The 16,896-nt window shown below is 35.1% G+C and overlaps 2 protein-coding genes across 3 annotated transcripts in view; one reads left to right on the forward strand and one right to left on the reverse strand.

The window, feature by feature from the left end:
- LOC127994722 (protein sidekick-1-like) overlaps positions 1 to 12,478 on the forward strand; it is a 204,277-nt gene extending 191,799 nt beyond the window's left edge. Inside the window, exons 36-45 of the mRNA XM_052591829.1 lie at positions 618 to 733; positions 1,951 to 2,137; positions 2,668 to 2,805; positions 2,918 to 3,079; positions 5,239 to 5,364; positions 5,529 to 5,693; positions 6,593 to 6,730; positions 7,453 to 7,573; positions 7,800 to 7,929; positions 9,444 to 12,478. Of these exons, the coding sequence (XP_052447789.1) occupies positions 618 to 733; positions 1,951 to 2,137; positions 2,668 to 2,805; positions 2,918 to 3,079; positions 5,239 to 5,364; positions 5,529 to 5,693; positions 6,593 to 6,730; positions 7,453 to 7,573; positions 7,800 to 7,929; positions 9,444 to 9,713 (1,553 nt within the window). The 3' untranslated portion in view covers positions 9,714 to 12,478. The remainder of the gene's footprint in view (positions 1 to 617; positions 734 to 1,950; positions 2,138 to 2,667; positions 2,806 to 2,917; positions 3,080 to 5,238; positions 5,365 to 5,528; positions 5,694 to 6,592; positions 6,731 to 7,452; positions 7,574 to 7,799; positions 7,930 to 9,443) is intronic.
- Positions 12,479 to 14,250: 1,772 nt separating this feature from the next.
- On the reverse strand, positions 14,251 to 16,807 carry knstrn (kinetochore localized astrin (SPAG5) binding protein). Of its 2 annotated transcripts, none has more exons than XM_052538796.1 (8): positions 16,660 to 16,807; positions 16,230 to 16,337; positions 16,115 to 16,141; positions 15,896 to 15,995; positions 15,625 to 15,739; positions 15,471 to 15,532; positions 14,900 to 14,974; positions 14,251 to 14,528 (listed from the first exon to the last, which is right to left on the reverse strand). In XM_052538796.1, the coding sequence occupies exons 2-8, from the start codon at positions 16,319 to 16,321 to the stop codon at positions 14,397 to 14,399; spliced, it is 603 nt and encodes a 200-aa protein (XP_052394756.1). In that variant the 5' UTR covers positions 16,322 to 16,337; positions 16,660 to 16,807; the 3' UTR covers positions 14,251 to 14,396. The 2 variants fall into 2 exon arrangements, with proteins under 2 accessions (XP_052394756.1, XP_052394834.1); XM_052538874.1 differs by having other exon boundaries at positions 16,665 to 16,742.
- Between the last annotated feature and the right edge of the window lie 89 nt (positions 16,808 to 16,896).

The raw sequence follows: 16,896 nt of genomic DNA on the forward strand, positions 1-16,896 counted from the left end.
ATACATTTTTCAAGATTCACTCAAGTATAGAAAGTTCAAAAGAACAGCATTTATTTGAATTAGAAAACTTTTGTTACATTATAAATGTCTTTCATATATATATATATATATATATATATATATAAAGTTTAAATATATATATATATATATATATATATATATATATATATATATATAATTTGCATTTATGCATTTAGCAGACGCTTTTATCCAAAGCGACTTACAGTGCATTCAGACTATCAAATTTTATTTTTTTACCTATCATATATAAATATGATATTTATATTAGCGCCACGATTGGCTACATGGGAAAAAAGGAGATTGCCAAAAGCTTGCGTGTTCTAGACTGAAAAGCTAAAGTTTGACAGCTGGCCTGTTTACAGAGACATTATATAATTTTACACATTAAATAAATAATTAACTTACCCTCTTTCCATTCAGTTTAGTCACTGAGAAATGTTATCTGACATTTGGCCTTTACATGAGACTGATCTATCAAGTCTATCAAGTGAATGGTTTTCCCCACTTGTGGTAGACTCATCTCATCCCATTGACACATGCATGTTTGTTTGTTGCTCAATTTAAAATCCTAATTTTGTATGCATGCGTGTTCCCAGCTCCTTCAGTGGCTCCTCAGAACATACAGGTGAAATCTGTGTCCTCCAGTCAGCTGGATATAGAGTGGCAGCCTCCACCCTTCGAGACACAAAATGGAAATATTCAAGGATACAAGGTAACAATACCTTTTATTTTTATACTAATTGTTTATTAAATTCCATGATTTTAATTGTCAAATGTATATTTACACCCATAGAAATGACCCATAATTACTTTGTACACATTGTACACTATGGGTCAGTAATTTTAATGCATGAATACGTCATGCTCGGTTGTTCAGTCAGTTGTGAGCCCTGCATTTTATGAAAAGTATTTCCAAAATCAGTCAGGCAGTCCATCTGTTTACCGGCATAAGTAAACTGTCATTCATCTGCAGTCTGTCCTCCCTTATCTCACTGTCATCTGTTGATTTCACTGCATAAGCTTCCACTGTTGTTTTCATATTTACGCCATCTGTACATCTGTCTCTCATAGAGATTTGAACAGGAACTGCTTATGAATCCTTCTTTCCACAAAAACACATACTATCAATTCACAGATATTCATACAATATTTCATTCAAATCTCGTTTCAGTGCATGTTTGTGTATTTGAAGGATTCATTTTCACAAAAATGTACATTTCGTCATCATTTGCTCACCCCTCGTTTTGTAACAGATCCATATGACTTTCTTTTTACTTTGAAACATTCTTAAAATGTTCTTAGTTGCTTAATGAATGAAAAAATGCAACACTCATACTTCCAAATTTTGCACATATATTATTTAAAAATATATCATAAATATAAGAATATATACCACTGTTAAAGTTTGGGGTATTTTAATGTTTCTTTTTTTTTTAATGTTTGCTTTTATCAATCAAAACTGTATTACATTGTTCAAAAGTGACAGTAAACTGTTTATAATTTTACAAAAGTTGTCTATTTCAAATTGTTCAAATGCTGTTCTTTCTGATTATTGGAGAATCTTTATAAAATGTATATCATAGTTTCTACAGAAATACTATGCAACACAACCAGGTTCAACATTGATGAGCACCACTGAATTCTGTAGGATCATGTGACACTGAAGACTGTAGAAAATTTTGATTTACCATTAAAGGAATATATTACATTTTAAAATACATTCAAATACATTTAAATTGTAAAATGATATCACAATATTTACTGTATTTTTGAACAAATAATGCAGCCTGCAGCATAATTGATTTATTCTATGACTGTTTGGGGAAATTGAAATCTCTTCAAACCTTCAAAACACCTTATCATTTTTGGGTGAATTATTGTTTTAAGTACTGTATGTACAGTCTATGTGTCATTCACTTCTTCCCTCAGATTCATTACTGGGAAAAGAAAAGACAGAACGAGACGGAGAAGGAGCTGGTTTTGTTTGTTCCAGATACATCTGTGCACCTGAAGAACCTGTCATCCTACACTAGCTACCTTGTGCAATTGTCTGCATTTAACACAGCGGGGGACGGGCCGCTCAGTGCAGCCCGTGAAGGACGCACCCTGCAGGCTGGTGAGTCCCGCAGAGACCCTGTTACGCTCATCCAGACGCATGAAGGCCAGCCAACCATCCGAGACATGCATTCTCAGACCATGTCATCCTTCTGGTATTACTGCTTCCATTAAGAAACTAAAAGTGGAAGTTGTTGCTAAAACCCCAGTTAAGAGGCTTTAAGCAAGATTTGGCAAATCTAAACAAGTTTTGGTAACACTTTAGTACAGGGTCCAATTCTTACTAATAACTAGTTGCTTATTAGCATGCCTATTATTAACATATTAGCTGTTTATAAGTGCTTATAAAGTACTTATAATGCATGACATCCATAATCCTACTCCTCAATACCCTAAACTTAACAACTACCTTATAAACTATTAATAAGCAGCAAATTAGGAGTTAATTGAGGCAAAAGTCATAGTTAATGGTTAGTTAATAGTGAGAATTGGACCTTAAAATAAACTGTTACCCAAGTTTGATTAAACCATTAAACCGTCGAGTGTATGCTTGAGATGCAACCATCTCTCTCCATCTCTCTCTCTCTGAAGCTCCTGGAGCACCCAGTCATATGGTGTTTTCAGAGGTGACAGGAAGCTCACTGAATGTGTCATGGGGAGCTCCTCTGCAGCCCAATGGAGTGGTGGAAGGCTACAGAGTGGTCTATGAGCCCACTTCACCAGTTCATGGTGAGCAAGAGATACAGACAAGGAAAAGGAAGAAAGAAAAACTCAATATAATATTTTTTTGAATACAGATGTATAAATAATGTAATATTCATGTAGTCAATTCATTTGAAAGGTGTCAGTAAGACGGTTACAGTGGAGATCAAGGGGAACTGGCAGCGCTGGCTGAAGGTCCGAGACCTGGTGAGGGGTGTGATCTATCGCTTCAAGGTTCAGGCCAGAACTATTAGTTATGGAGCCGAACTGGAAGCCAATATCACTGCAGGACCAGTGGAAGGTATGTGTAAATATGAATAATAACACAAAGTAATATTTCCATAATAAATCCCACAATAATTAGGGAAGATGGAAATATCCCCTGCAGTTACAGACAGCAGTGCTGGAGGCTTTCTTTGGATTAAATTAGTTGTTGAATATGACTGCATTTAAATAGTGCTTTTCTTAAAAAAAAAACCTGGGACCTACCAGGAAGATGTGATTTTATTATTTTATTCCCTAGAATTAGTCGAAGATGGAAATTAAAATAAGGCTGCTTGAAGCGCATGGTTTGATTAGTGCACTGTAATTGGAATGTGATTTTATGTAGCCTTTGAGCAATGGTTCATTCTCAAGACAGCGCCTTCATTGCGGTGGGACGCTGGGCCTCACACAGACAGCCTTCAGTTTTAAATGTTCTTCAGATGAGATGCAGTTGATTCATGTAGGAGCAGTGCATTCTGACTTGGGCGGTTTGGATTATGAAGGGGTATGAGCTATTGTGTAATTGGACTGAATTTTGAGCAAACAATATTGTCTCGCTAACATACTGTATACTATAGGGCACTGAATGTTGAATTCATATACCATAGTATTAAAATGGTTCTGCAGATATAAAATGTGAACACAAGAATAAATGTATGTTTCTAATCACCTTAAAGACTTTAAATGGTTGTAAGTGGTTTTGTAAATAAATTCAAGTTACTTTAGTATAGGGACCAATTGACACTATAATGTAGTTGCTTATTAGCTAATATTAACATATTGACTGTCTATTACTACTTATAAATCACATACTGCACTAATGTCTTATTCTGAATGACCATATTCTACATCATACATTTCTTTAGAAAATCCTGTAATTAGACCAGGTAGCAAAGCAAATGCAGCCTACAAGTTTCCGGTATATAAAAATATAGATTTTCTATACTCGTTTCTTTACATACATACATACTGAGTGAGTGACTGCCTGACTTAATATTAAAAAAATATATATCCTTAAAAGTGGAAAAAAAATAAGGATTGAGTAGTGTTTCAAAATATATTGATTTTACATTGGTACATATCCTTATAACCATGTCTAAATACCATAGCAAATTATCCTAGGGATATAATGGTTTTGGTTGGTGATTTAAAAAAAAAAAAAAAAAATCACTATTAATTAAGGTTTTCCCTTCAATAAACTCCAGATGTATGGTGTATTAACTTAGTAAGGTAGTTGTCAAGTTTAGTTATGGGATCTATGCTTGTGGCATTTATATATGTTTTATAAGTAGTAAACAGCCAATATAAGTGACATGACATTCAGCCAAGTATGGTGACCCATACTCAGAATTTGTGCTCTGCATTTAACCCATCCGAAGTGAACACACACAGAGCAGTGAACACACACACAAGAGCAATGGGCAGTCATTTATGCCGCGGCGCCCGGGGAGCAGTTGGGGGTTCGGTGCCTTGCTCAAGGGCACCTAAGTCGTGGTATTGAAGGTGGAGAGAGAGCTGTTCATGCACTCCCCCACCCACAATTCCGTCCGGCCCGAGACTAGAACCCACAACCCTTCGATTGGGAGTCCGACTCTCTAACCATTAGTCCACGACTTCCGACTATGTTAGTCATATGCATGCCAATCAGCAACTAGTTAATAGTGAGAATAAGTCCTTAGAATAAAGTGGAAAAAAAAAAAAAAACATCTAGACAGAAAAGAACACATTCCTCAGAAAGAAGTGGGAATTTAAAAGACATTCTCCGTCTGTGTTACAGGGAACAGGTCAATTGAATCATGACATTAAGCATCAGCTAGTTTATTTAAAAGTTGAAAGGATCTGGGGAACTGAAGTGTGTTAACAGTATACTGAATGTGAATGTTGTCAGGTCACAGTAGCCAATAAAGAACATGTTTTGAAGAAGATATATCCCTACGGCTTCCGTGTGACCTTTATACAATCTAAACCACTTTAGATTGGCAGCGCAGCCAGTAGTTACAAGCAGTAGAAAATCTTTTAAAGAGTTATTCAGTTATAAAAAATGCATCCTTTTCATTCCATCAGCCTGAAGTTAGAAGGCTGTAGTTCAGTCTGAACTGTTATGATTGATAAAAATGGCCAGATCCATTTTAGGAACTTGCTTTTTGTGCTGTTATTGATTATTCAGAAAGGAATAATATGGCTTATATTTCATAGGCTCCCCCGGTTCGCCCTTACAAACATCAGTCACGAAGTCGGCATCAGCTTTGATGCTTCATTGGTCACCGGGTGCAGAAGGGGCGGGACCTGTCACAGGATACGTCATTGAGGCTCGTCCATCAGGTAAGCAGCAAAATCTCTTGTTCGTCTAGAGCATTAAATGACTTTATAATATTAGGTTTATTCTCAATTAACCTTCCTCTTCTGACTTCCACCTCTTCCATCTTTCTTCTCCTCTGTGGCAACCAATTACTTCCCCACCCGGTTTTCCAATCCTACTTTTCCAGATGAAGGATTGTGGGATACGTTTGTCAAGCATCTCCCACCTGGCAGCTTCTCGTACACCATCAGTCTGGACCGCCTACGCTCAGGTGTGGCCTATGAATTCCGTGTCATCGCAGTCAATCGTTTCGGTTTCGGTGACCCCAGTCCGCCTTCCACTGCAATGTCTGGTAATCTTCCTCATTATATCACACCACTGGATTATAATGAACAATGATGCAAGTGATACCCACTGAACAGACTGTACGGCTGGCCCACAGCTTGTTTGTTTAGGCTACATCAAATTAAATATGTTATTTACCCTAAATAACTTCTATTGCATTCTGTATCACAATTTACTTTTCATGATTTTGCCGTTTACAAGTATGGGCGTTAGTATTCCATTTCATTTAGAAGTTTCTGGCAGGCTTTTTATTTCAGTGAGAATGGTTTGTTCTGTGAACTGTGTGAACTCACTTTGTGGCCTCTACTGCCATCTAGTGTTACACAACTGAACATTCATTCAGCCGTAAGTAAAGGAATAAACTGAATACTCATTTAGTTCTCTTGAATTTACTACTGTTATTACTGTTAAAAACTGTAATACTGTGAAATATTGTTATGTATTTCAATATATATGATTATTCAAGTCTTCACTATCACAAGACCATTCAGAGATAATTTTTTAATGCTCAATAAACATTTCTTATTATTATTATCAATGCTGAAAACTGTTGTGCTGCCTAATGTTTCTGTGAAACCTGTTATACATTTCTTTTCAGGATTTCTTGATGGATAACAAGTTTAAAAGAAAAACATGTATTTGAAATATATATATATATATATATATATATATATATATATATATATATATATATATATATATATATGCATGTATAAATTTACTGTAATTTTTTATCAATTTAATTTAAAAAAAATAAAAAAAAAACAATGTAATGAGCTCAAACTTTTGAACTATAGTGTTTATAATATACTATTTTTTATTTTCCAATGATATACTGTATGAAATGTCAACAGCAAAATGGGAATATGATGCATTGTAATGCAGAATTGTTGTCTGTTGTTGTAGCTCTGTCTGAAACGCCTTTCTATGAAGAGTGGTGGTTCCTGATCGTCATGGCGTTGATCAGTCTCATTTTCATTTTGATGGTTGCGTTTGGTTTGTTCCTGCTCGGACAGAACAAGAAGTACAGGAGCTGTGGAACAGGTGAGACTAAGCAGAATAATATAAAGTGATAATATACTTGTATTGTACACTGCTTTGTGCACAGAAAACTAAACCTGTAAACCTTTTTATTTTTTTATTACGGAGCCCCGCACATGACACGCCGGAAAAAATATAAGGCTAAATCATGTGCACGATTTACTAATTTGTTCCCTCAATGTACTAAAACGTGCACACGATTACTATTGCATTCCCTCTATTTACAATTGCATTCATTCGATTTATAAATTGTGCGCACAATTTACTAAATCAAGCAAACGCAATAGTAAATCAAGGGAATGCAATAGTAATAGTGAGCACGTTTTAGTACATAGAGGGAACGAATAAGTAAATCTTGCGCACAATTTATTTATTTTTTCTTGCATGTTATGTGCGGGGCTCCGTATTTTATAAAACTTGTAATAGGCAAAATTCAAGGATTTAGCCACTAGAGGATTTGTGGTATTTGTTAGTATTTTATAAATGAAATATTATGGTATATATCAAAGTACTATCACCCTACAATCATTGTACAATATGATACCACCTTGCTTCCTAGACAGTTTCTGGAAGTCTTGTTTTTTAAAGATTAATAAGTGTTTGTAGCTGTTGCAAGTGGCTCATTGTAACTGTTGGGAAAAAACTAGAAAAGCTCATAGTTTATGTAGTTAATCAGGGAACATGTCCCAGTGTTTGTTGTCATGACTTTGTAATTCCTCCTGCAGGAAAGCACATAACGACAGTAGAAGAGTCTGTAACTCTTGACAATGGCGGCTTCACGGCTCTAGAGCTGAACAGCAGACATCTGAACGTGAAGAGCACTTTCTTAAAGAAGAATGGAACAAGGTGGGGTTTCATTTGAACTGTTATTAATATATCAGAAAAAAACTATTTCAAACTGAATGACAGTCATTGATTTTTAAGTGTAAATTCTGTCAAACATCAAAAATTCTGCTATTAAAATGTATCACCGCATACTCTAGGCTACAATTTTTCTTCAAATAATTCTTCAGTGGAATTCTGTGTCTGGGGAATGTGTAAGCAGTTTGTAGAAATGTTCTGTTATCTCCAGATCTCCTCCACGGCCCAGTCCAGGTGGGCTGCACTACTCTGATGAAGACATCTGCAACAACTATAACGGGGCTGTTTTAACAGAGAGCACCACCCTAACAGAGAAACCCACTGAGCTGTCAGAGTCAGAGGTAAACACACTACACCAATACTAATATTATATTTATATATATATATATATATATATATATATATATATATATATATATATATATATATATATAACTATATATTTTAAATATAGTTATATTTACTTAATCTAAAAAATCACTTTCAAAATGTTAAATCTAGTAAAATGAAAAAAAAAAATATATATATATATATATATATATAATATTTCATATTTCATATATATAAAAAATAATTTAAAATGATGAACAATCACTTGAGAAGAAAACTGCGGTCATATCTGTGGCTGTTTTATTCTGCACTACTAAAATAAAAATAATAATAATTACAAGTTAAAATAAATAAATACATTGAAATTACATTGACATTGAAATGCTACACTGAATGAATGATTGCAGAATAAATTAACAATGGGTAATAAATATTACGCCAATTAGGTATTTTACGGAGCCCCTCACATGATATGTAAAGCGATACTCCACCACAAAATGAAAATTTTGTGATATACGTTTTAAAGTTAAGCGCCCTCTAGCGGGCGTAAAAATAATGACAGTATCGCATTGTGTGGACTTTTTACACGATCTCACAGTATTTCCTACATATTTTACTAGGTTGCTTTTTCGTTCGAATGACCACACCTAACCCCACCCCTAAACCTAGCCCTTACAGAAATAATGCTAAATTATGATTTATTGAGCATATACATTTTCGTGCACATCCGTTCCCTGGGATCGAACCCATGATAGCATGATTACATATCAAGGTATAATACAAATAATCTACCAACCGAGCTACACGAAACACAAACCAGAGGGCAAATAAAAGAATACAAAACATTAATATGAAAACGACGTTTTGCCGATAGGGGCGCAATTGTAGGAAACGCTCTTATGGGTCATATTTCAGGGATTTGGACAAACGACCTATACGAGCGTATTGGTTGGAGGACAGGTTGAAATTTTGTCATTAATCACTTAACCCCCATGTCATTCCAAACTGTTAAAGCTTTGTTCGTCTTCGGAACACAATTTAAGAGATTTTGAATGGAAACCGGGAGGCTTGAGACTTTCCCATAGATTGCCAAGTAAATAGCACTGTTAAAGTTCTAAAAAGTATGAAAGACATCGTTTGAATAGTCCATCTGCCATCAGAAGTTCAACCGTAACATGCAATGACATGCAATGAGTTACTTTACTATTTACTTGGAAAAAAAGTAATCTGACTAAGTAGCTTGCATTACCTGCAACACTAGCCACAGTTTACCTAAAACAAGGGAATTAGTTAATAAGTCATAGCCACAGTTTAACTAAAGTAGTGGAACAAATGAATCAAATGTGGCTACGAATGAATAAGTAGCGGGAACGAATGCTTAATTCATGACCACAGCAATTTCAGCAGTGGCATCTGTATCTGAAAACTACATTACATAATTGTTCATCCATGCCAGTAGGTGTCACTATAATGTCTGCTCTTTTTCTCTCTGGTCTCAACCCGTCCCGTCGACCCTCATGTAAAGGTCAGCGACAGCGACGACGAAGACGAGCAGCCCAAGCACTCGTTCGTAAATCACTACATGAGCGACCCCACCTATTACAACTCATGGAAGCGGAAGCCTAAAGGCGTGAAGACTGGAGGAGGGTTCGAGGAAAGTGCCATGACGGATGCAGAGGGAGGGTATTATCAGACTGTGGTGACCCAGCACAGTGTAGGAGGCGTCTACACCCCCACGGGACAGCCCGCACCCGGAACACGCACTCCAGTTACCGGCTTTTCCTCCTTTGTCTAATGAATCCATGACTTGAGACTAAAGAGGAAGTCACTTACGACTGGAAGTAGAGCCCTAATCCTGGACCAATCAAACTGCTGTGCTGGTTATTTCAGAGTAACAGCAAAGAATGTGTTCTCCTGGAAATGAACAAGTTTCTCATGTGTATTTTTGGCCTCATCTCTTCAAGGAAGGGAGGAGGGTATTGAAGTATCTTATTGTTAACATGTTAATGATTTTTGGGTGGATTTTCGCAGATCAACCATGACCCAGAAGAAGCGGAGACTTTGCACTGTGAGACTCTTTAGTAAGAGGTGGTATTCATTTTAAAGACTCAAAAACCTTCAAAGACGGATGAAGCAAATTCCTTTATGAATTCCCGTTCTATAGCAACCTTCCAGGATAAGTCGTAATGTGTGGGCAAAGACATGCTGGAGTGATTCACTGAACCTCACTCTGATCTCCAAAACTCTAATTGAAGTTGAATCATCAGCGGAAACTTGTACAGTGTGTTATAGACTGGAACAATAATGTGTTTTGTGTGTGGTTTATTTCCATGTTGGGGACAGGCGGTTACATTCTGGACAAAAAGCAGAGTTGAAAATACTGCCTTTGCACATGTATTGCTCTCTTAAACCAAAAGAGGGATGCTTTCAGCGAGAAAAGAAAGAAAATGTGTGCTCGCAACAGACCGTTTTCTTAGGTTAGCAATACTGTATGTAAAATATTCTGTATGTGTGTATATTTTTAGGATCAATTTTGTACAAAAACAAAACGTTTTTTTTACTGTAGAGTAGATTTGTGCCAAGTCAGTGTAGTTTTTAGTGATGCCCACAGCGGATCATTTCTGCAAGTCACAATCCACAGTGTTTGTTTGACTGGCTTGCAGTCTATGTACAATCCAGACACCCAGAGGGGTGATAAGAAATGTGCAACACCGTCCCTCTAATCCAAATATACACCGATTTCTCATGTGCTTCAATGCTGAACAAATATTTATTTCAGTATGAAAGAACATCAGTGCTAAATTGAATACATGAGTTGGTGTGTACAGGTTTTGTTGGTTGGCGTACCCAGATGGTTTTAGATCTGGGCTGGTAACCAAAAGGTTATAATGATATAATGATGCGTTTACTGAGAATGCACATAGGAGTTTGGAAATTATTATTATATTAGGATGAGCGTTCAAGTCAATTTTGGACAGAATAAAAAACTGTATCATTTACAATTACAGTGAGAACGTATAATTGAATACAATACGAAAAGGGCAACATTATAGTTGACATGCTCCCAACTTGGTAAACTATGGAAGCCCATTTCTACCACATAAATAAAAGAATAAAAAAAGTGCTTTGGTTAATCATAATTGTCACTCTAACAAAGTCAAAATTATGATATAGTCATATCATAATATATAAAAACTTGAAATTACAAGACACCAAGTTAAAATTATGGCACACTAAGTCATAATTATGAGTCAAAATAATGAGATAAAGTCCTAATTGACAAAATTATGAGATAAAAAGATAACAATTATGATTTAGAATTTGGACTTTTTATCAGATAATTTTAATAAATGTTTTGCTTATGTTGCAGAAACGTTCTTCTGTAACTATTGGCCTTTTATAGCTAGACGCCTGAATAAAAACATTTGGGTTAATGGGAAAAACATTTAAGGGGGTACAGGCGCCCCCTTCAGTACTGAGATTGTAAGTGCACAAGCATCGGCTTGTTTGTGTGGAGTACATTTCAGTGCCTGAAGATTTGAATTATTTGCTATGCATTAAATGTAATTTAAGATAAAGATAAGGACTGACATCTTGCTGTGTCAAACATCCAGATGGGAATCACGTAACATTACATCCAAAGACAGAAAGAGCTATGCAAAGTGTTATTGATCGGAATGAGTCAGACAGAAGAATACGCACTTCAAAGCAAGATTCTCAACACTTTGAAGTGCTGAATTGAAAAGCAATTACTGAAATTTTACTGAAACATTATGCCTCCTACAGCAATGCATTATATATGGGCTTAAAAAAAAAACTGGAATACTCAAAATGTTAATATTGGTCAAAATATGCAGTTTGTTTATTGTGACGTATTAACACAGCATGGCCCTAAACTTAAAAAGAAAAATGTATTATGCTGTTGCCCTTTAAGAATATTTATAATGATAAAAATCATGTCATCATCATTTGTGGATCTTTTCATTTAGCACAGGAAAGCACCACTCACATTCCACTGAAAATCTATAAATAGGCCATGCTAAGCCACACACACTCTTCAAATGTGACTCAACTGTATTTATTTTAAACAAATGACATGAGTAATAATGTGTCAATATTTTTCTGCTATTATCCCCCAAGGAAATTACCTGGCAGCTCTTTTCATTTCTAACATATTGTTGAATAAATGCCAAAAAGAGTCGTGTAGTGTGTGTATGCTGTGTGATGCAGACTGCAGAAATATCATTGGTATTCTTACTGCACATTCACTGATGAGACACACCAAACAATGACCCCAAACATTTATGAACACTTAGGATACACTCAAACATGTATAAATGTTTTTTCATTATAAAACAAAATATAAAAAAATAGTGACACCTGCAAACAAATGAAATCTTGAAAACAAATGATGTTTGCTTTGAATTTTGTTTATATAATGCATTGGCAATCATACATTTTCAAGTGTTGCTTAAGTGTTTTTTTTTTCTTTTTTGTAAAAACATTCCTGATATTGAGGCTTCATCATTGTGATGCACTTGTTTTGATTAATATGATTAAATGGAGCAGATACATATTTCACAGAGAATGTTCTCATTCTTTGGCTCAAGCACACTGTCCATTATAACATGATCATGCTGTTCAGGAGTTTTTGGATTTGATCAAATGAGGTATGTGTTGAGGGGATGGGTGTCATTTTCTGACATGTTTGCGATGGTTGCTATAGTAATGTGGGATACACCACATTTCACTTTGTTTCAAGTGAATAGACTTTTTTCTATAACAAGTGGATGCAAGCTGGCAGTATGAAGAGAGCTGTCATACTGGAAATCTGAACGTCAGAGTCTGTCGGCCGTGCAGAGGTCTATGCGGTTTATTTGGCATTGCTGTGTGTACATATGTATGTGTTTATACTTGCTTAACAAATAAACTACAGTCCAAATAATTTTTAAATGGACTCACCCTCAGGTCATCCGAGATGTAAATGAGTTTGTTTCTTCTTCAGAACAGATTTGGAGAAATTTAGCATCACATCACTTGCTCACCAATGGATCTCTCTAAAGTGAATGGGTGCCGTCAGAATAAGAGTCCAAACAGCTGATAAAAATCTCACAATAATACACAAGTAACCCATATGACTCCAGTCCATCAATTAACATCTTGTGAAGAAAAAACCTGAATTTTTGTAAGAAACATATTCATCAAGGCTTTTTAATTTTAAACTTCTTCTTCTGGCGAAAATACAAGTCCATAATCCCAAAATAAAACGCAACAACAACAGCAAAACAAACACTTCCTTCGATGGAAATAGTCCATCCCCTGTTGTCCTCTCACATTAAAAGCCACAAACATATTGAAGACATAGTGAAGAAAGCAATATTATGGATAGCTGGAAGCTATAGTTAAGCTGATGGTTAAGAAATGATGTTTTTGTTTCTTACAAACACAGATCTTTTCACTTTAAATTGATGGACTGGAGTTGTGTAGATTACTTGTGGATTATTGTTGTTTTTATCAGCTGTTTGGACTCATTCTGACGGCACCCATTCACTACAGAGGATTCATTGGTGAGGAAGTGATGTTATGCTAGATTCCTCCAAATTTCTTCTGATGAAGAAACAAACACATCTACATCTTAGAAACCCTGAGGGTGAGTAGAATTCAGCTCATTTTCATTTTTGGGGAACGGTTTCTTTAATTGAAAACAGCAACCTATTTGAAAAATATTTGGGGAAAAAATACAATAATAATAATAACAATAATTGAACCTGACCTTTAGAAGAAAATTTAGTAAAGCAATTAAGAAATAAAGAAAAATGTGGATTAAGACTACTTCATTTGAATAGCAATGCATTCAATTAGGTGGCAATTTAGTTTGTCAATAATAATTGGTAATAACTTTATTTTAAAGTCTTTAGTATTTTTTTGTCAAATTTGAATTTTTATGGTAGACGCGTGAAAGCTGCATCATAAAGAAAACTCCCTCTGAATGAAGAAAGGTACATTTCATTGGCTTGTTTTACCTTTTATGTTACAAGTACATTTTGGTGTAACTCTCCACATCAAACAGGGCCATGCTTAAATAGTGCAACTATCAGTCGACACTGTAGGTCTCAGATACTATGATGGAAGTAGATAACATGGCACAAAACTATCTAAAGGAGAGGCATGTCTCTTGTTGAAGTGAGTTTAGCATTTAAACATTTAAGGTCAAGTTTGCACGGATAATTAAAAAATAAAACAGTTAGCAAGTGTCTTTCAAATTGAACAGGAAAATGCGTATATTAATATCTCAACTTGTAAGCAGACAAACGCAGTAAACATGCAGATCGTAAAGCACTTCATATTTATAAAAAATAGTATTTTTTAAAAAGGTATGTTACACTTGCGTCCAATGTGCCGTTCTCAGACTGACAGATCTCAGAACGACAACATGTGGCACTGCAATATTTATGGCCAGTGAAAGAGCTTCTTTCATTTACTCCATCAAGAGTCTCTCAGCCTCTCCCAAAGCTCTCTCCATTTCGTCCACATCCAGTGTGAAAAATGCCCTCTCCTGCTGGAGCTTTTCATGCGCTTCTGTCAGGTCCCTCATGAGGTTCTGCACTTCCTACAAGCATACACAGTAACCAACAATTTCCTCATTGAACCCGTTTTAGGTCATGCCCTATTCCAATAGTTTTGGAGAGGGACACTCAATAACATTTAGAAGGATTAGAACATTTCAAATTAATATTTTATCCGCTGTGGACCTGGTGTTATGATGAATTATACAGCCTCTAGCCCAGCAGTGCATAATGTGTGTAATTGCATCCTCATATATAAATCAGTCTTAGTGAAACATTTATATTAATGTCTGGTCAGTGCCGCAGGACATTCAAATAAGGATAAATAACCTTGTTTTTTTTTTGTTTTTTTTATATATATATATATATATATATAATTAAATAATATATAATTAAATAAAATAGTGATACTCACCAGTAAATTTCCTGCATGCTCTTGTGCTGTCTCACCAAACAGTTTCAGCTCAGTCAGGAGATTTTGAGAAACCGTCTGCCGTTAGAAAATGTTAATAAATGGTCACAAAACGGTTCATTAATTGAGAGACAATTTCCCCGACTCTCTAACATTCGTCCTGCAATGAACATCATTGTCAGGATGGAGGCTCCAAGGAAGGCATGGTATAGGCCAGAATTCAGCTTCATTTGTGTTCAAGAATGTAGTCTTCTACATCTTACTCTACATGGTCACACAATAGTATTCAGACCATGAAAATAAATAAGTTGGTGTGACAGCACTACAAATGATTGTACAATGTCAATTACATTATATTTGTAGGAATTATTTTCATATATATATATATATATATATATATATATATATATATATATATATATATATATATATATACAAACACATACACACATAATTGTAAATTAATAGAATATGATGTTGTTTTTAATAAATGGAAATATAATATATATATATATATATATATAAACAAATAATATAAGGAATATACAAATACAGAAAACAAAATGTGAGTTACCATAACTTCTTTTCGTTGTTCTTCCTTCTGTTGTGCTGTCTGGCCCAACTTTTCCCCTGAAACTGAATTACGGCGGGTTAGATTACTTTTTTTGATTACAGAAAGTACTGCTCTACACATGTTGATCGAACGTAAAGTTACAATAAATCCTAACCTGGGTCAAGATTTTCTGCAACAAGGAGGACATGACAGTCTCGCAGCTTTTTTTGAATTTCCCGATTTTCTCCGTGGAGGTCTGTGCACTGCTGCTCCAGTTCAGTCACAGTTCCCTTAAGAAACATCAATGATTATTTGACTCTATGGACTACAACATTCTAAACAAGCACTGTCTGTAATTCTTCTGCACTTCGCACACATGTTGATAAAAACCAAAAAACAATAAATGTATTTGAGTGAAACATTAGATGAATAATTAGTGTAATCACCTTCAATTCTTCAAGTTGTCTCTGCAGGTCTTCATTTGTTGCAGTCAGGACTCTATTCTGCTCCCTCGTGTCATTTTGTTGCCCATATCTCGTGGTTGGCCTGAGAAAATCAAAGTAACTTACGATGCATTTACATTTACAGTAGTATATACAGTATTGTCATATATATACACATTTTAATTTGACCATATTTGATGTCACAAGTTGGTTGGTACTTACGCTTTCAGAGACCTGTGCTGGTTCTTCCTGAAAAAAATAAATAAACCATGTTTTATTTCATACATAAGAATCATAGATAAGTATAGTTGTTTACGGTGAAGAAAATGATTCCCACTTATTGTCAGTGTCGTTCTTGATATGTGCTGCTCTGGATGTCACACTGGACTGTGCAGGAATTGCTGTGACTTTCAGCTGAACTCTCTTCATGTCTGAATGAAGCTTTCTGGAGAAACAGAATCGCATTTACTGTATATATTGATCAAGCAGATGAGAGAAAATGTTTATTTAAAACATTGCCTACCTAAAGTACATTAACACAATTAACGTCATAATGTAAATAACGTATGTTCCGTTGATCTCAGAATTATTGATGTTTTAGAATAGTATAAAGTCTCATCATGTTAATGACTCATTTGTGTCTCATATAAACTGCACTTTTTCCCCATAAAATGCAATGCGATTTTATTGATAAAAAATTATCACATCGGAAAACATCGGCAATTTAAGTGGTTTTAAAATTAAGTATGAATGTATAATAAACTTACCACACCTACTAATATGGATATGTACGTAGATAACGTTTTAAAAGAACCGATTTGATTCAGCGCCATGAATTTTCAAAATAAACAACGTCATTTCCGCCTCCTTTCCAAATCCTCTTAGACTGAGATTTGTTGAAAATGTTGAAAATGAATGAATGTATATAAAACATATATATTGTTGGAAGACTCTTCAATCGATAATATATCCGAACAAGGTTAGTTAAAGAATGCGTTTTGTTT

The sequence above is a fragment of the Carassius gibelio genome, chromosome A1 (assembly GCF_023724105.1).
Source record: "Carassius gibelio isolate Cgi1373 ecotype wild population from Czech Republic chromosome A1, carGib1.2-hapl.c, whole genome shotgun sequence".
In the NCBI taxonomy this organism is placed as follows: domain Eukaryota; kingdom Metazoa; phylum Chordata; class Actinopteri; order Cypriniformes; family Cyprinidae; genus Carassius; species Carassius gibelio.